Raw genomic sequence first — 20,060 nt, 5'->3', positions numbered from 1 at the left:
TCTCTCTCTGTGTGTGTGTGTGTGTGTGTGTGTGTGTGTGTGTGTGTGTGTGTGTGTGTGTGTGTGTGTGTGTGTGTGTGTGTGTGTGTGTGTGTGTGTGTGTGTGTGTGTGTGTGTGTGTGTGTGTGTGTGTGTGTGTGTGTGTGTGTGTGTGTGTGTGTGTGTGTGTGTGTGTGTGTGTGTGTGTGTGTCCGTGTGTGTGTGTGTGTGTGTGTGTGTGTGTGTGTGTGTGTGTGTGTGTGTGTGTGTGTGTGGGTGGGTGGGTGGTTCAATAGATTAAATTAGTTTAAGACATTGAACTGTAGTTACATTCAACAGGTCGTTATTCAATAGATTAAATTAGTTTAAGAAGAATAAAAATTCTATTTTTTTGAATTTTTTAAGAGAATCTCAAATACATTATTTTATTTAAGTGTAGGCTATAGTTAATTTTTTTTGTTTACAGTTTTTGTATTTTTCTGACATGGGGGCTCAACAATAAATGACGATCAGAAATGTCAAGTTGCATGTTGTTATTCTAACCAGCTTAGTTCTGTTGCATTTCCAATTTATTTATTTAAATTATAAATGTATCAGGGATCGATAAGGGAATCGATAAAGAATCGGATCGATAAGCAGAATCGATAATGGAATTGTGTCGATAAAATCTTATCAATTCCCATCCCTATGTCCCAGTGATCACTAACCGAGCCCATAAAGCCCTTGAGGATGTTCAAAAAGGTGTCCCACTTGTTTTTCTGTTGCTAAGAAATTGGCATTTGTTAGCAATGCTAGTGCAAGTCAATGGGATATTTAACTGTTACTCTCAAAATTGTATGCTGGTCATTCCATTTACTTCCATAAACTAATAAGTCATTTAACTATTTTAAATGACTTTCATGTGATTTTGAGAGAGAAAGGTTTCATATCCCATTGATTTGCACTAGCATTAGCATAGTTAACAAATGTTTCAAGTTTCAAGTTTCTTTAATAGTTGTCATACAGAAGTACAGAATACTTTTATACAAAATGCTTCTTTCTGTTACACTCCAGAGACTGTGCTAGACAAAAGATAAGTATGGAATAAAATAAAATAGTATAGCATGTAAAAATAGAAGTAAAAATAGAAGTCACGTACGTAGACACAGTGTTCAGTATATACATATGTACAATGTTCGATGCAGAATAGAAGTAACTGAGTTACCATACAATATACAATATGGTTTCATAACCCATTGACTTGCAGTAGCATTGTTAAAGTGGCAGTTCACCCCAACATTTTTATAAAATGTTCCCCCTTACCTGGAGTGCTGTCTATCCACCCAGATCGCTGAGGTGTGATTCACCTAGTTTTGGAGACACCTTAGAGATATCCACCTTAGAGATATCAGCTGTAGAGATATCAGCCGTATACATGTCTGCCTTAGAGATGGATGCCTTGGAGATGTCAGCCTTTAGAGATGTCTGCCTTAGAGATGTCTGCCTTAGAGAGATAATGTAAATTGAGTTATGTTATCTTTTTCTTTCTTTTCAACAATTTGTTTTTGTTTTATATTGTTTGTATTTGTATATGTTCGAAATAAAGATTTCAAATCAAATCTGCTTTATAGAGAGATCTGCCTTAGAGAGATCTGCCTTAGAGATGTCTGCCTTTAGAGATGTCTGCCTTAGAGATGTCTGTCTGCCTTTAGAGATGTCTGTCTGCCTTAGAGATGTCTGTCTGCCTTTAGAGATGTCTGCCTTAGAGATGTCTGTCTGCCTTTAGAGATGTCTGCCTTTAGAGATGTCTGCCTTAGAGATGTCTGTCTGCCTTTAGAGATGTCTGCCTTTAGAGATGTCTGCCTTAGAGATGTCTGTCTGCCTTTAGAGATGTCTGCCTTAGAGATGTCTGTCTGCCTTTAGAGATGTCTGCCTTTAGAGATGTCTGCCTTAGATATGTCTGTCTGCCTTTAGAGATGTCTGCCTTTAGAGATGTCTGCCTTTAGAGATGTCTGCCTGAGAGATGTCTGCCTTTAGAGATGTCTGCCTTAGAGATGTCTGTCTGCCTTTAGAGATGTCTGTCTGCCTTAGATATGTCTGTCTGCCTTTAGAGATGTCTGCCTTAGAGATGTCTGTCTGCCTTTAGAGATGTCTGCCTTTAGAGATGTCTGCCTTAGAGATGTCTGTCTGCCTTTAGAGATGTCTGCCTTTAGAGATGTCTGCCTTAGAGATGTCTGCCTTTAGAGATGTCTGCCTTTAGAGATGTCTGCCTGAGAGATGTCTGCCTTTAGAGATGTCTGCATTTAGAGAGATCTGCCTTAGAGATGTCTGCCTTAGAGATGTCTGCCTTTAGAGATGTCTGCCTTTAGAGATGTCTGCCTTAGAGATGTCTGCCTTTAGAGATGTCTGCCTGAGAAAGATCTGCCTTAGAGATGTCTGCCTTAGAGATGTCTGCCTTAGAGATGTCTGCCTGAGAAAGATCTGCCTTAGAGATGTCTGCCTGAGAAAGATCTGCCTTTAGAGATGTCTGCCTTTAGAGATGTCTGCCTTTAGAGATGTCTGCCTTTAGAGATGTCTGCCTTAGAGATGTCTGCCTTTAGAGATGTCTGCATTTAGAGATGTCTGCCTTAGAGATGTCTGCCTGAGAGATGTCTGCCTTTAGAGATGTCTGCCTTAGAGATGTCTGCCTTAGAGATGTCTGCCTTTAGAGATGTCTGCCTTTAGAGATGTCTGCCTTTAGAGATGTCTGCCTGAGAGATGTCTGCCTTTAGAGATGTCTGCCTTTAGAGATGTCTGCCTTTAGAGATGTCTACCTTTAGAGATGTCTGCCTGAGATGTCTGCCTTAGAGATGTCTGCCTTAGAGATGTCTGCCTTTAGAGAGATCTGCCTTAGAGAGATCTGCCTTAGAGATGTCTGCCTTAGAGATGTCTGTCTGCCTTTAGAGATGTCTGCCTTAGAGATGTCTGCCTTTAGAGATGTCTGCCATAGAGATGTCTGCCTTAGAGAGATCTGTCTGCCTTTAGATATGTCTGCCTTAGAGATGTCTGCCTTTAGAGATGTCTGCCTTAGAGATGTCTGCCTTTAGAGATGTCTGCCTTTAGAGATGTCTGCCTGAGAAAGATCTGCCTTAGAGATGTCTGCCTTAGAGATGTCTGTCTGCCTTTAGAGATGTCTGCCTTAGAGATGTCTGCCTTTAGAGATGTCTGCCTTTAGAGATGTCTGCCTGAGAAAGATCTGCCTTAGAGATGTCTGCCTTAAGGGCGGCTACGTGGCGTAGTGGGCAAGGCACTCGCCACGAAATGCTGGAGACGCTGGGCTCGTCAGTTCGAGCCCAGCGCTCCACATTTGCTTTCAGTTTAGCTGGTCGTCTACAGTAATACACATTGGCCGTATTACGGGGAGGGAAACTGAAGGGTGGGGATCGGGCATTGTGGACAGCGACTCCTACAGGTCGGTTGGTGCGCCTGCGCAGTGGAATCAGGAAGTGTCGGGGGCAGCTCCTCGCCACTGATAGATCGAGCTGCGCAGGTGAAAAGATGCGACTGCTGTTACCTCAAGTACCGGAGGGGACTTGTGCTATGTATGACTTAGTCCACATTGCAGCCGGCTTGTGGGAGGCAAGAAACAGCGTCCGTGACAGGGGAGGGTTGAATTGGATGATACGAAATTGGGATGGGAGAAAATATAGAAAATGGGAGAAAAAGTGGATAAAAAAAAAAGAGATGTCTGCCTTAGAGATGTCTGCCTTTAGAGATCTGCCTTAGAGATGTCTGCCTTTAGAGATGTCTGCCTGAGAGAGATGTCTGCCTTAGAGATGTCTGCCTGAGAGAGATGTCTGCCTTAGATATGTCTGCCTGAGAGAGATGTCTGCCTGAGAGAGATGTCTGCCTTTAGAGATGTCTGCCGTCACTCCAGTACAATGGAGCTGAATGGCACTCTGCTTATTGCGCTCAAAATACATTTCAAACTAAATACATTTTAAAAGCTCAATGGCAATAATTATTTCCAGAAATCATGATCCGGTTACTCAAGATGATCCACAGACCTTTTTGTCAACAGTTTCATGTAGGAACTACTTACTACCAAGGTACACCTGCCATTCATTATGACTGGGTGTAGTTCACTAGAAAATAGTTCCTACAGAAAACTGCTCACAACAAGATCTGTGGATTATTTTATTAACTCAATAGATACATTTTATTTTATGTTCTATATTTATTTTTAGTGCGTTGAGTGCCATTCAGCTTCATTGTACTGGAGTGACGGCAGACATATGAATTGAAAATGGGGGACCCTGATGGAAACAAGACAAACGTCTTTCTCAGGTCTGCGTCCCCTTAACAATTGTATGTATTGAGCCATACTGTATTGTACCCATTCTGCAATCTGTTAAATAAAGTTTTCATTCATTCATTCATTCATTCATTCATTCATTCAGTAGGTTCATTATGCATTGTGTGTACTGACTTTTAATAATTTTGTTTTTTGCAATAGTGATTGTTTTTTGTGTGTGGACAGTGGACCCCAGGAAGACTACCGTACTTTTCGCACTATAAGCCGCACCTGACTATAAGCCGCAGCAGCTAAATTGAATGATGTGTACATATATAAGCCGCACTGGACTATAAGCCGCAGGTGTTTTAATGTTTAATTACCATATGTAATTAGCATTGGGACACAATACTGTCGGACAAATAACAAGCATTAACTCATTTACAAGTTGTATTAAGTTTAGCAAATAAGGGAACAGATAAATAAAATTTCAATGCAGTCAAAAAAGCAATATTTAGATGTTTACATTTTCGAGTTTGGTCACGTCGAGTCACATATAAGCCGCACCGTTATATAAGCCGCAGGGTCGAAAAATGGGGAAAAAAGCCGCGGCTTATAGTCCGAAAAGTACGGTAGCTGGTTGCTATCGCACCAGCTAATGGGGATCCCTAATAAAATCAAATCAAATCATTCAGACATCTGCAGACATACAGCAGGTATCTCCAAAACTAGGCGAATCACACCAACACTGAAAATATGCTATTTTTATTTTTATTACAATTTTTGGTGAACTGCCCCATTGACTTGCACTAGCCCCATTGACTTGCACTAGCCCTGCTAACCGGAGGCTGTTGTGAATTCCTCAAAGATGAAGCCACTGTCAGAAAAAGCTTCTGATTTAATATGAGAAGGTGTCGTCATCCTCAGCCTTCCCTTCAAAACACCAAATAAATGGCAGATTTGGCTTATATCCTAATTTGTGTGACACTCTGATCATTGTGTGTGTGTGTCTCCAGCCTCCCCATCCCTCGGCCAGGGGAGGTCCTAGGTCTGGTGGGGACCAATGGTATTGGGAAGTCCACGGCTCTGAAGATCCTGGCTGGCAAACAGAAACCCAACCTGGGCAAATTCGATGTGAGTGAGCAGCCCAGACAGGCAATGTTTTATTGACTTAGATTAACGCATGTTAATGAGCAGATGACAAGTTCAATATTAAATACTCGCCATCAAATAATCACTGAAATACTCACATCCCGGGTGGCTGGGTAGCGCAGTGGAGAATGCACTCGCCTACCACCGCAGAGACTCTGGGATCGAATCCAGCTGTCAGCGGTACCTCCGGCATGGTCAGTCGTCCCTACTAACACAATTGGCAGTGTTAGCGGGTGGGAAGCCGGCGGGGTATGTGTCCTGGTCATTGTAAACTGCGGTTCCTACTGGTCGGTCGGGGCGCCTGTTCAGCAGGGAGGGGATCGGGGGGAAATAGCGTGAACCTCTGCATGCGTTACATTCCCCCAGTGAGAGTCCTCGCTGTCAGGTGAAAAGAATCGGCTGGCTGACTCCACATGTATCGGAGGAGGCATGTGGTAGTTCTACACCCTCCCTAGGCCGACAGTGGGGCAATGCGCGCAACGACCAGGAAGGGAATTGGCATAACGACTAAATTGGGATGGGAGCAAAAATACAGAAAAAGTGAGAACAAAAAATAAAAATAAAAGAAATACTCACTACCAAATGTCTGTCTATCTGTCTGCATATCTGTCTGTCTGCCTGTCTGTCTGCCTGTCTATCGATCTGTCTGTCTGCCTGTCTGTCTGTCTGTCTGTATCTCTGCCTGTCTATCTATCTGTCTGTCTATCTGTCTGTCTGCCTGTCTCTCTGCCTGTCTTATCTATCTGTCTGTCTGCCTGTCTGCCTGTCTATCTGTCTGTCTCTCTGTCTGTCTGTCTGTCTCTCTGCCTGTCTATGTATCCAGAACCCTCCAGATTGGCAGGAGATCCTGACCTACTTCAGAGGTTCAGAGCTTCAGAACTATTTCACTAAGATTCTGGAGGACGACCTCCGAGCCATCGTCAAGCCACAATACGTCGACCAGATCCCCAAGACCGTCAAGGTAAAGGTCAAGGGTTACAGGTCACCTAGAGGTCCAGGTTCAATAGAACCCTAGCCCTATTTCCTACTTGCCAATCAGTAGAGTTATTTCTCAGCACAGTCCATGCTGTTCCTCATACTAGCTCCGTGTAGTTTGCTACAAACCAATGCAAAGTCAATGGGGTCAAACTCCTGTCTGTACAGACTGTGGCTCACTGATGCTAAACTGCAGTGAACACACAGTAGTTCTTCAGTCGGCTCGGCTTGTGGAGAACTAATCATGTGAGGAACAGCATCAGAATCGGAATCAGAAAGGTCTTTATTGCAAAGTAGTTTTCACATACAAGGAATTTGCTTTGGTCGTTTTCGACATTAACAGACAGATAATACAATAAAGAGGTGGAGTAAGATAAAATGAAATATGAACTAAGTTAAGCACAATAGAATAGAATAGAATTAGGGAATAAAATATAGGCTAGGGCTGTACAACTGTAAATAAAGAGGTTGAATAATATTAAATGGGATATAAATTAAATATAGCAGAATAGAATATAGTACAATAGAAATTGTGCTGAGAAAGGACTCTACCCACAACATCATTGGTAAGTAGGAAGTAGGACTAGGCTTCCAAACATCAGAACTATCCCTTTGGGTTTAGATGTCATTGTAGGGGCCACAGTCACAGTTTGTGGGGCGGCGTGGCTAGGGATGGGAATCGAAAACCGGTTCCCGTTGGGAACCGGTTCCTAATTGGCCGATGCCTGGAACCGTGTGCCTCCCGTGACTTTCGATTCCCTTATCGCTGCCAGGTTTTCAAAACAACGTTAGCGTTAGCATGTAGCCATGGCAGACTTATTTGATTCCTTAAGGGCTCGAAATTGCCTGGGTTTTGGTAATATGCTCCTGAAATGCTCCCGCTGTTTGGCTACTTCTATGTGCAGTGAAAACTACTTGAATGCTTTAGAACCTAGTCATTGATTTAGGTCAGGGTGAGCTAAAATTAGCCGCGGCGCTAACGCTATCTAACGTGAGCTAACGCTATTTAATCAAGCTCACAAAGAGAGATAAACAGCTGACAGCGGATAGTACAGGTACAAATACAATAAAACAGCAGGTGGGGGCTGTTGTGTAAACCTTGTACTCTTTAGTTCACATATAATAAGAGCTGGAGTGTTTGTTTACAAGTTTACACTGTAAGCCAGGAAGTACCATGGTGGTGCAACATACAAATGTGTCCGTGTAGCAACACAAGCCAATACCTTATAGGACAGGGGCCCGGGGAGGGAGCTCTGTCTCTGTCCGTGTCCGTGTCCGTGTCCGTGTGTCCGTGTGTGTGTGTGTGTGTGTGTGTGTGTGTGTGTGTGTGTGTGTGTGTGTGTGTGTGTGTGTGTGTGTGTGTGTGTGTGTGTGTGTGTGTGTGTGTGTGTGTGTGTGTGTGTGTGTGTGTGTGTGTGTGTGTGTGTGTGTGTGTGTGTGTGTGTGTGTGTGTGTGTGTGTGTGTGTGTGTGTGTGTGTGTGTGTGTGAGATAGAAGTCGGAGGAATAACGACCTGTTATTCAATAGATTAAATTAGTTTAAGAATAAAAAAATAAATACATTTTAAGAGAATCTCAAATACATTATTTTATTTAAGTGTAGGCTATAGTTAATGTTTTATTTTTTACAGTTTTTGTATTTTTCTGACATGGGGGCTCAACAATAAATGACAATCAGAAATGTCAAGTTGCATGTTGTTATTCTAACCAGCTTAGACCCCTACGCTCTGCATCTTCTGGCCGCCTCAGACCTACTCCTATCCAAGCTCCGGGAGGGTCATCAAAGAGAAGTCGCCTATTCTCAGTCCTTGCCCCACAATGGTGGAATGAACTACCCACCCCAGTTAGGACAGCCGAATCACGTCCAATCTTTCGCCGTCGACTAAAGACGCACTTCTTCAACCATTATCTGAATAAAAAAAAATATATCTAACCCTAACTAACCGTACTGTCATGCACTTGTCCTAATAAACTAACCTACACTGTAGCACTCAACACTTTGATGAACATTGTTGCTCAGCTGATAGAGTTGTGCCCTTCCTGATGGCTTGTCGTACAGAACTTGTAAGTCGCTTTGGATAAAAGCGTCAGCTAAATGTAAATGTAAATGTAGTTCTGTTGCATTTCCAATTTATTTATGTAAACTATAAAGTGATCAGGTATCGATAAGGGTATCGATAAAGAATCGAATCGATAAGCAGAATCGATAATGGAATCGTATCGATAAAATCCTATCAATTCCCATCCCTAGGCGTGGCTCAGGGGTAGAGCGGGTCGTCCAATGATCGAAGGGTTGGTGGTTCGAATCCCGCTCAAGCCCATGTCCATCCCACTGCCTTTGTGTCCTTGGGCAAGACACTTAACCTAATAATAATAATAATGGATTGGATTTATATAGCGCTCTTCATGACACCCCAGTGACCCCAGAGCGCGTACAGAGTCCATTATTCGTTCATACACAGTCATCCCGGTGGTGGTAAGCTACAATTGCAGCCAGAGCTGCCCTGAGGCAGACACATGCATACACATTCATACGAGGCAAGTATACACTTAACCTACTTGCCTCGTATGAATGTGTATGCATGTGAATGAATGTTGGTGGTGGTCGGAGGGGCCGTAGGCGATGATTATTCGCCACGCTTCCGTGAGTCTGCCTCAGGGCAGCTCTGGCTGCAATTGTAGCTTACCACCACCGGGATGACTGTGTATGAACGAATAATGGACTCTGTACGCGCTCTGGGGTCACTGGGGTGTCATGAAGAGCGCTATATAAATCCAATCCATTATTATTATAAAGGTTAGAGGTCATTGTAGGGACCACAGACATAAAGGTTAGAGGTCATTGTCATAAAGGTTAGAGGTCATTGTAGGGACCACAGTCATAAAGGTTAGAGGTCATTGTCATAAAGGTTAGAGGTCATTGTGGGGTCACAGTCATAAAGGTTAGAGGTCATTGTAGGGTCACAGTCATAAAGGTTAGAGGTCATTGTGGTGGTCAGTCATAAAGGTTAGAGGTCATTGTAGGGACCACAGTCATAAAGGTTAGAGGTCATTGTAGGGACCACAGTCATAAAGGTTAGAGGTCATTGTAGGGACCACAGTCATAAAGGTTAGAGGTCATTGTCATAAATGTTAGAGGTCATTGTGGGGTCACAGTCATAAAGGTTAGAGGTCATTGTCATAAAGGTTAGAGGTCATTGTGGGGTCACATTCATAAAGGTTAGAGGTCATTGTAGGGACCACAGTCATAAAGGTTAGAGGTCATTGTGGGGTCACATTCATAAAGGTTAGAGGTCATTGTAGGGACCACAGACATAAAGGTTAGAGGTCATTGTGGGGTCACAGTCATAAAGGTTAGAGGTCATTGTGGGGTCACAGTCATAAAGGTTAGAGGTCATTGTGGTGGTCAGTCATAAAGGTTAGGGGTCATTGTAGGGACCACAGTCATAAAGGTTAGAGGTCATTGTGGTGGTCAGTCATAAAGGTTAGAGGTCATTGTAGGGACCACAGTCATAAAGGTTAGAGGTCATTGTGGTGGTCAGTCATAAAGGTTAGAGGTCATTGTAGGGACCACAGTCATAAAGGTTAGAGGTCATTGTGGTGGTCAGACATAAAGGTTAGAGGTCATTGTGGTGGTCAGTCATAAAGGTTAGAGGTCATTGTAGGGACCACAGTCATAAAGGTTAGAGGTCATTGTGGTGGTCAGACATAAAGGTTAGAGGTCATTGTGGTGGTCAGTCATAAAGGTTAGGGGTCATTGTAGGGACCACAGTCATAAAGGTTAGAGGTCATTGTGGTGGTCAGTCATAAAGGTTAGAGGTCATTGTAGGGACCACAGTCATAAAGGTTAGAGGTCATTGTGGTGGTCAGACATAAAGGTTAGAGGTCATTGTGGTGGTCAGTCATAAAGGTTAGAGGTCATTGTAGGGACCACAGTCATAAAGGTTAGAGGTCATTGTGGTGGTCAGTCATAAAGGTTAGAGGTCATTGTAGGGACCACAGTCATAAAGGTTAGAGGTCATTGTAGGGACCACAGTCATAAAGGTTAGAGGTCATTGTAGGGACCACAGTCATAAAGGTTAGAGGTCATTGTGGGGTCACAGTCATAAAGGTTAGAGGTCATTGTAGGGACCACAGTCATAAAGGTTAGAGGTCATTGTAGGGACCACAGACATAAAGGTTAGAGGTCATTGTAGGGACCACAGTCATAAAGGTTAGAGGTCATTGTAGGGACCACAGACATAAAGGTTAGAGGTCATTGTAGGGACCACAGTCATAAAGGTTAGAGGTCATTGTAGGGACTACAGTCATAAAGGTTAGAGGTCATTGTGGGGTCACAGTCATAAAGGTTAGAGGTCATTGTGGGGGTCAGTCATAAAGGTTAGGGGTCATTGTAGGGTCACAGTCATAAAGGTTAGAGGTCATTGTAGGGACCACAGTCATAAAGGTTAGAGGTCATTGTAGGGACCACAGACATAAAGGTTAGAGGTCATTGTAGGGACCACAGACATAAAGGTTAGAGGTCATTGTAGGGACCACAGACATAAAGGTTAGAGGTCATTGTAGGGACCACAGTCATAAAGGTTAGAGGTCATTGTGGGGACCACAGACATGAAGGTTAGAGGTCATTGTAGGGACCACAGACATAAAGGTTAGAGGTCATTGTAGGGACCACAGACATAAAGGTTAGAGGTCATTGTAGGGACCACAGACATAAAGGTTAGAGGTCATTGTAGGGACCACAGACATAAAGGTTAGAGGTCATTGTAGGGACCACAGTCATAAAGGTTAGAGGTCATTGTGGGGACCACAGACATGAAGGTTAGAGGTCATTGTAGGGACCACAGACATACAGGTTAGAGGTCATTGTGGTGGTCAGTCATAAAGGTTAGAGGTCATTGTGGTGGTCAGTCATAAAGGTTAGAGGTCATTGTGGGGTCACAGTCATAAAGGTTAGAGGTCATTGTGGGGTCACAGTCATAAAGGTTAGAGGTCATTGCATTTTAATGTAATATTTTGTGTTTATGGTTCTCACCAGTTATCTGATGGTGTCATGTCATAGTGTCTGTAATTCCCTGTCTCCACCACCAGGGGTCAGTAGGGCAAATTCTTGGCCGGAAGGACGACACAGACACGGCAAGAATCGTCTGTGCTCAGCTAGGTAACTGGAGACACACACACACACACATACACACACACACACTCACTCAAACACTTACATTCACATTAATAACACATTTACTGCCTGTTTGTATTGTTCCAATTACAGGCTCACAATTGCAGCTGAAGTTATTGGGCCTCACTTAAATATTGGTATCTCCTCTACATGGACTGCGTCCAATGGGCCAATGAGGTTAAGGTGGGGCGTGAGGGCCAATGAGGTTAAGGTGGGGCGTGAGGGCCAATGAGGTTAAGGTGGGGCGTGAGGGCCAATGAGGTTAAGGTGGGGCGTGAGGGCCAATGAGGTTAAGGTGGGGCGTGAGGACCAATGAGGTTAAGGTGGGGCGTGAGGACCAATGAGGTTAAGGTGGGGCGTGAGGGCCAATGAGGTTAAGGTGGGGCGTGAGGACCAATGAGGTTAAGGTGGGGCGTGAGGGCCAATGAGGTTAAGGTGGGGCGTGAGGACCAATGAGGTTAAGGTGGGGCGTGAGGGCCAATGAGGTTAAGGTGGGGCGTGAGGGCCAATGAGGTTAAGGTGGGGCGTGAGGACCAATGAGGTTAAGGTGGGGCGTGAGGACCAATGAGGTTAAGGTGGGGCGTGAGGGCCAATGAGGTTAAGGTGGGGCGTGAGGACCAATGAGGTTAAGGTGGGGCGTGAGGACCAATGAGGTTAAGGTGGGGCGTGAGGACCAATGAGGTTAAGGTGGGGCGTGAGGGCCAATGAGGTTAAGGTGGGGCGTGAGGGGCCAATGAGGTTAAGGTGGGGCGTGAGGACCAATGAGGTTAAGGTGGGGCGTGAGGGCCAATGAGGTTAAGGTGGGGCGTGAGGGCCAATGAGGTTAAGGTGGGGCGTGAGGACCAATGAGGTTAAGGTGGGGCGTGAGGGCCAATGAGGTTAAGGTGGGGCGTGAGGACCAATGAGGTTAAGGTGGGGCGTGAGGACCAATGAGGTTAAGGTGGGGCGTGAGGACCAATGAGGTTAAGGTGGGGCGTGAGGACCAATGAGGTTAAGGTGGGGCGTGAGGGCCAATGAGGTTAAGGTGGGGCGTGAGGGCCAATGAGGTTAAGGTGGGGCGTGAGGACCAATGAGGTTAAGGTGCGGCGTGAGCCGGGCCAATGAGGTTAAGGTGGGGCGTGAGGGCCAATGAGGTTAAGGTGGGGCGTGAGGACCAATGAGGTTAAGGTGGGGCGTGAGGGCCAATGAGGTTAAGGTGGGGCGTGAGGACCAATGAGGTTAAGGTGAGGTGGGGCGTGAGGACCAATGAGGTTAAGGTGGGGCGTGAGGACCAATGAGGTTAAGGTGGGGCGTGAGGGCCAATGAGGTTAAGGTGGGGCGTGAGCCGGGCCAATGAGGTTAAGGTGGGGCGTGAGGACCAATGAGGTTAAGGTGGGGCGTGAGGGCCAATGAGGTTAAGGTGGGGCGCGTGTGGGTTATACATACCATTAGGGCTGCAACTAACGATTATGTTGGTAGTCGACTAATCTGTCGATTTATTTTTTCGATTAGTCGACTAATCTAACGATTATTTTTGTCACACCCTCCATCTCTGTTTCCTGTGGGCGCGGCTCCTTTTCCTGGCTCCAGTGCATGTTTTACCTCACATGCTCAAGTCTGCACACCTGTGAATGTCACCCTGTTGTCCAGTCCCTCTGCCTTAATGGTTAACTTAACATAACATGATCCCATAGCAAATTAAAATAATGACTCATGAAACATTTGAATTTGGATCTTAAGCAACTTGCTTAAATCAAAATGTATTTGAATAACGTAAATACAATACAACAATCAATCATAACAAAATAAATAAATTAAATAATACAAATTAAAGTGCAAGTGTTTAAATGTAAACAAAGAAAGAAAATAAGTAGCAGCATCTGCCCCCAGCACCGCGGCTGATGGGGCTGTAACTTGGTCCAGGAGGGTGACTTGGAACAGCTGTAGGGGGAGAGGAGAGGAGGATGACAGATCAGCCAGACTTCTAGGTCTTTTGTTTGCTGTGTGTGAGAGGAGTGTGTGTATGTGTGAAACTTTATTTTAGATGATGTACTGCATAATGCCATTAACGTTAAACCATGGGAAATCCAGTTGGAACTTGGCTGGCTAGGCTACAGACAGCTCACGTTAGCACAGAGTGTCGTGTTTTTGCAGACTGACTAGCTAAGTAAGATTGTGACACACACTGCCACATTGAGTATATGTGTATATAAAAGCAGCAACGCTGTAAGCTTGGCGCTGTTGTTTAGCTAACGTTACGTTACATACAACATACCACCGCAGCCTCGGCATAACTGAAATAGCGTGCAGCAACGCTGTAAGCTTGGTTGGCGCTGTTTAACGTTACATACAACATACAACATACCGCAGCCTCTATAAGCCCCAGCAATAGAGTTTGCTTAGCAAGCATTATCCAAATCAAATCAAATCAAATTTATTTATAGGGCCCGACAACACACGTTAATGTCCCCATGGGCCGTACAGGTCTTCTTTAAACAAGTCAAGAAGAAAACATAACAATAAGTCAAGAACAGAACAAGAACACCATAAGGTCCAAACATTTTTAGATGAATGCAAATAAATGAAAGAATGCAAGCACTCCCAGACATACCCCACGCGAAGGTAAGGAAAAACTCACTAAAACCTAACAATAGGGAAAAAAGCTCCACAGGCAGTGTGGAGGAGAGAAACCTTAGAAGGGCCATTCAAGGGGGGATCTCCCTTCTTAGATGTTGGTGATAGTAGTGTTGCAGACGGACAGTTGGTAAGCATGCACTCATGTGTGTAGTGAAACACAGATGAGTGCATGCAATAGCAACTGTACATTTTGAAAGATTAAAGATAGAGCTAATAGCGATAGCAACTGAACATTTTGAAAGATTAAAGATAGAGTTGATAGCGGATCTATTTGAGGCACAGGGGCGACGCAAAGAGGGTCACGTCCTCCCCGTCTTAGTCACAGGACATTCAACACTCCGGTCATTGCTCAGGGACAGCCGGAGACAGGGAGATAGGGGGCGGCGCAGAGAGGGTCGCGAACTCCCCGACACCATCGCGGGACATCCGGCACTCCGGTCACCACTACGAGACCTCCGGAGACAGGGGGGCACGCAGAGGGGGTCGCAACCTCCCGGCCTTCATCACGGGACATCCAACACTCCGGTCAACACTCCAGGACAGCAAGTCATAGGGGGACAGGGAGACGGGACAGGCGTTAGACAGCTCATGAGATTGTAGTAGGCGGACATAGCAATAGATACAAGTGGTAGGCATATATGTGAATGGAGTAGATATATGAAGTAAGCGTATTATGTGAATAGAATAGAAGTACTTAACCCAGCAATGAAACCGCGTTGACTGTTAATCTGTTAACAGTCTGTTAATACTGTTAATCAGTTGACAGGACCACGGACAGACGGTGAATAACTGATCCAAGGCCTCGGAGGTGCATGTAGAGCAGTCACTACAATCTTGGCCAAGACCCCGAGGCATCCATCACCTTAGTCAGCGCCAGGAGACGGGCACTCAGAGAGAAGGGGGAGGGGGGGGGGGGGGGGGGGAGGGGGGGGGGGAAGAGTTAGAGAGTTCCCATGTTTGTGGTGCTGCAAAGGAGCAGACATGTAGTACCCTGTAGTACCATGTAGTACCCCGTAGTGCCATGTAGTACCCTATAGTACCCTGTAGTGCCATGTAGTACCCCGTAGTACCCTGTAGTACCCTGTAGTGCCATGTAGTACCCTGTAGTGCCCTGTGGTACCATGTAGTACCCTGTAGTGCCATGTAGTGCCATGTAGTTCCATGTAGTGCCATGTAGAGCCATGTAGTACCCTGTAGTGCCATGTAGTACCATGTAGTACTCCGTGGTACCATGTAGTACCCTGTACCCTAACTAAACTACCCTGTAGTAAACTACCCAGTGGTACCATGTAGTACCCTGTACCATAACTAAACTACACAGATTAATCTAAAGGTCAGTCCCCGACCAGGTGAGATCAGGGTAGGTTGAAGGAGAGAGAGAAAAGATGAGTCTTAAGCAGGGATTTAAAAGCTTCGACAGAGCAGGCGCCCCTGATGACGGCAGGTAATTTGTTCCACAGGTAGGGAGCGCGGTAGACAAAGGCTCTGTGGCCGGCGGATTTCTTTTTAACCCTAGGGGTCGATAGATCCGATTATCCATATCCATGAGACGTTCTGTTTTCCAACATGTAAGCTAACATAAAAAATACAATACTATGGCCAACTATCTAAAACTTACTCCGGGTGCATTCTTTCTTCTTCTTACCCGGGCCGTTACTACAGAATGCAGTCAGACAATGGAAACGATACTGCCCCCAGCACTTCCTGTAGTGCATTGCAGTTAAAAATGAACATTTGCGTCTCTGATTGTTTTATACAACGCATCGACGCAAAAATTCCCCGTTGACGATTTTTTTATGATCGACGTCTGCGATTATGTCGCCTAATCGTTGCAGCCCTACATACTATGTTTTTAGAGAGTCCCCAAGTCATCAAACATTTACAAGCATCTACGTTAGGTTGTATAGTTATTATTTACCATGTTTACTTGAAGTGAACGTGATAAAGATTTAAGGTGTGTTTGTGTTGCCGGGCAGATCTGACCCACCTGCAGGACAGGAACGTAGAGGACCTATCAGGAGGGGAGCTGCAGAGGTTCGCCATTGCTGTGGTCTGCATACAGAGAGCAGACATGTAAGTCAAATTACATTTCAAATTTATTTGTAAGGCCCGACAACACACATTAACTCATTGGACACCAGGCCATGTGAGCGGATCGGTGCAGGCGTGAAATCCGCTCTTCGCTCTAGACGGCTTGTTCCGCTCCGCTAATCGCTCATGTTGAGCCCGCCCCCAAGTCGCTCTCCGCTCGCTCACCGCTCGCTCACCGCTAGCTCACCGCTCACCTTGAATCGAGCGCTCCCCGCTCCACATCGCTCGGCAGTTTTTTTTTTTTTTTTGGAGCATGGTGTAAATGAGCTCAAACTACAACAGTCTACACCCCCTGGGCCCCTTAACAATTGTTTGTATTGAGCCGTATTGTAATTGTACCCATTCTGCAATGTTAAATAACGTTGTTTATCCATTCACTAGCTCTACTAAGCGATGATAGCTAGCCTAGCCACAATGTCGCTGCCATTAACGTTAGCATGTAAGCTAACGACAACAACAACAATGGCGTCATATACTTTTTCTAACAGGATGGGAGTGACGGTTCACCCTTCTCATTGGTTGAAAATGGCCTTCATGTTTGTACATCGCCATCTGTTGCTTTGGCATTGTACTACATGTATATTACATCAGTGTTAAACCACTGTGAGCGGCCCGGAGTGGATTGAAGCGGAGGAGAACTCTCGCTCCGGACGTCGCGCCGACCCATTTTAAAACCCACTCCTCGCTCACGTCAAAACCGCCCGCTCCCTGCGCCGCTCACGCGCCGCGCCGCTCACATGCACTGTTGGACACCAGAGGTCGCTGTGGGCGTATGGCCGTGTGTGCCAGCGCTTTGTACAATGGGGATAAATGCCGGTGTTTGCAGTGCTAAAATTATATTAAATATTATAGCTATGGATCTAATAACATAGTCGATTGTCATTGAGTTTCTTCTGGTCAAGATGCAAAAAACAGATAATTTTTTCATCCATACATTTCCGTTTTATACCGTGGTGAATATGAGTATAGTTTTAGAGTGATTCTGTGTAATCCCAGGAAACGCCGTCAAACAGCGTTTTACTGCATTTCATTATAAATCGTGCCATTCCTCGCCTGGATCAATAATCAATCTGAAATCAACGCTAGATTATCGGTATTATGTTTCATCATGCATGCATGAAAGGGTGGGGGGGAGGTCGTTTTTCTATGCTTCGATCGCCACCAACAGAATACGCTACACAGTACATTACAGACACACGCTCCGATCGCAGGGAAAGAATGATCGGATCAACGCAAGATTGATAACATATAGTCCTTACCTTGTCTATGATGTACTGCAAAAAGAATAATCTAATTATCTGATCGCCATTCCAAATACTGATCGCGATCGTGTTTCCAACGTAATCCAGCATTGAACATCAGTTATAACCGCTTGTCTTGCCGGAGTATTTAAATCCTGCACGCCGCAGCTTGGCCCAGACACCCAACCCCCCCCCCCCCCCCCCCCCCACCCAACCCCACCCAACCTCCTCCAATGTACAGTTTTTACGTCAAATGTATATACTCCCTTTTCTGGACTCTTTTTGTATCACAAACAGTACTGTATTTGAAAATCTGGTATGTCATAAATGTATAGATGTAGCAGTACTGTATCTGTATGTCATGTATGTCATATATGTCCTGATGAATTGAAAATGGGGGACCCTGATGTAAACAAGACGAAAGTCTTTCTCTGGTCTGCATCCCCTTAACAATTTTGTGTATTGAGCTGTACTGTATTGTACCCATTCTGCAATCTGTTAATAAAGTTTTCAATCAATCAAATTTGATCAAAAAAAAGTTATCAATCAATCAATCAAACAACAAGCCACATAGTTTCAAATGGAGTGCAATAGCGGCCGCAAGGCGGCGGTATTGGACGTTTGCGATCTCAGATCCATTCCCAATGATAACATCAGGCTGGATGGATGAATTATGAAGGGAAATATCGAAAAAAAAAATAACGACCAAAACCTGAGAAATCTCGGGTCTGGTGCCCAGCGCATGGCGAGTTAACCCGACTTATCTCGGGTTTGGCCCCGAATTAGTTAATGTCCCCACGTCTTCTTTAACCCTCTGGGTGCCGTTAACGTAGAACTACGTTTCTGTCGCCCGACGGTTGAATGCCGGAAACGTAGATCTATGTTTTTCTCACGGTATTTATTTTATTCGCTATTGCCATTCATAATTCAGCGGGGCACCTTGTGCATGCTGTACTGAATGTGTCTGAGCTGGCAGACGGTATTATACCGCCCTCCAACGCCTTCGGCCGCTATTGCACTCCATTAGAAACGATGTAGTTTATTTTCTCTACCGAGCTGCGGCGTGGGGGCGGGTCCTAAACACTCCGGCAAAACATGCGCCTGTAGGGATGGCTTGGACAACTGACCCCGCCCGCCCGTTCATGTGCAATGCCCAATAACGTCGGAGACAGGAACGCTGTGGATAACTGGAATGGCGATCAGATAATTGGATTATTTTTTTTGCATTACATCAGAGACCAGGTAAGGACTCTATATATCCAATCTTGCGTTGATCTGATATTTCTTTCTCCCGTGATTGAAGCTGTCTGTGTGTGGCTGTTTACCGTTGGGTGCACGCTCCAGGGCCCATTTCATGTATGCACGAGGAGACATAATAATGATAAAGCGTGGGGAGCTCCCGTAGCTCACCGCATATCTCGGCGCTATTTCTGCGTCGGGGAAAACCGTGCTTGTCACGGATCTGGGGGACACGAGTTCGATTCCCGGACCCGCCGTCATTTCTCAGAATGTCTTCCCCTGCTCTACATCCCATTTCAACCTGTTTCTGTCGGTCATGTGTAGCACTTGTGTTAATAACAGTAACAGCTGTTTGCCACGGGCACAGTTCTAGGTTCGAATGCGACGAGGAGTAATATGCACAATTAAAAGAATAGTAGACCAGAGGCAGAGTTATAACAATAACCGGTGTTTTAATTAAAAGCGCGCTAGATAAACAGTAATAATACATACATACGTAAAGTACAAGTTATGCTTTGAAGTATCCCTTTTAGATTAGGTCAGTAACCTCTCCTTGCGGGAGGGTTAGGTCGATATCAAGGCCTAGGTCGATTGGATCAACACATTGGGGTTCGTTCAGACGTCTCTGAGGTTATCATTGGTAACTCTATATTAGTTTATCAGGGAATGCAAATACCTTATTAGGTGAATTGGCCCTTTAAACCCTTTTTCTTTACAGGAAGTGATTCGGCTATAATCGATATGTCATCTAGAATGTTCTATTATGACATCACCACAACCAGGAAGTGATTCGGCTATAATCGATATGTCATCTAGAATGTTCTATTATGACATCACCACAAACGGTGTAGAAGGTTCTATGTTCTAGAAGGTTCTATTATAACATCATACAGTGGTAGCATTTACCCTCTAATTCTTATTCTTAAGTTATATCAAATCAAATACAAAATACAATATCAAAATAACACAAGATGAACGGGATCGACTCCCTTGGAAGTCCTTGTAGTTTCGTTCAGTTCAATCCTACCGGACTGTTAGTTGAGCAATAGTTGGCATTAGTCTGGAGGTATATCAAATGTTCCGGGGTTGGCTCGCCATCGGGTATCGATCCAGCTAGGCACACTTAGTGATGGGTGGTCTGGACTGCTCCGGGATGCTGCTTGAGACTTGCGGCTTTAGTTGGTTAGTCCGGTCCGTCTGGTCGATGTTGCTGGTTCATCATAGGATGACATCACAAAGGTTCCAGAACCTTCTATCATGACATCATACGCTGGTTTACATTCTATATACAGGAAGTGGGATCTCATGGTAAAACAGGAAGTGGTAGCTCACAGATAACC

The 20,060-nt window shown here is 45.0% G+C and overlaps 1 protein-coding gene across 1 annotated transcript in view; it reads left to right on the top strand.

The window, feature by feature from the left end:
• LOC311237650 (ATP-binding cassette sub-family E member 1-like) overlaps positions 1-20,060 on the top strand; it is a 109,331-nt gene that overhangs the window by 42,724 nt on the left and 46,547 nt on the right. The window contains exons 5-8 of the mRNA XM_084325603.1: positions 5,248-5,365; positions 6,207-6,344; positions 11,449-11,518; positions 16,126-16,222. Coding sequence (XP_084181729.1) covers positions 5,248-5,365; positions 6,207-6,344; positions 11,449-11,518; positions 16,126-16,222 — 423 coding nt within the window. The remainder of the gene's footprint in view (positions 1-5,247; positions 5,366-6,206; positions 6,345-11,448; positions 11,519-16,125; positions 16,223-20,060) is intronic.

The sequence above is a fragment of the Notolepis coatsorum genome (assembly GCF_963971535.1).
Source record: "Notolepis coatsorum genome assembly, chromosome: 1".
NCBI classification, from domain to species: domain Eukaryota; kingdom Metazoa; phylum Chordata; class Actinopteri; order Aulopiformes; family Paralepididae; genus Notolepis; species Notolepis coatsorum.
The sequence above is the reverse complement of the archived record's forward strand: the minus strand, read 5'-3'. Positions and strand labels throughout refer to the sequence as shown.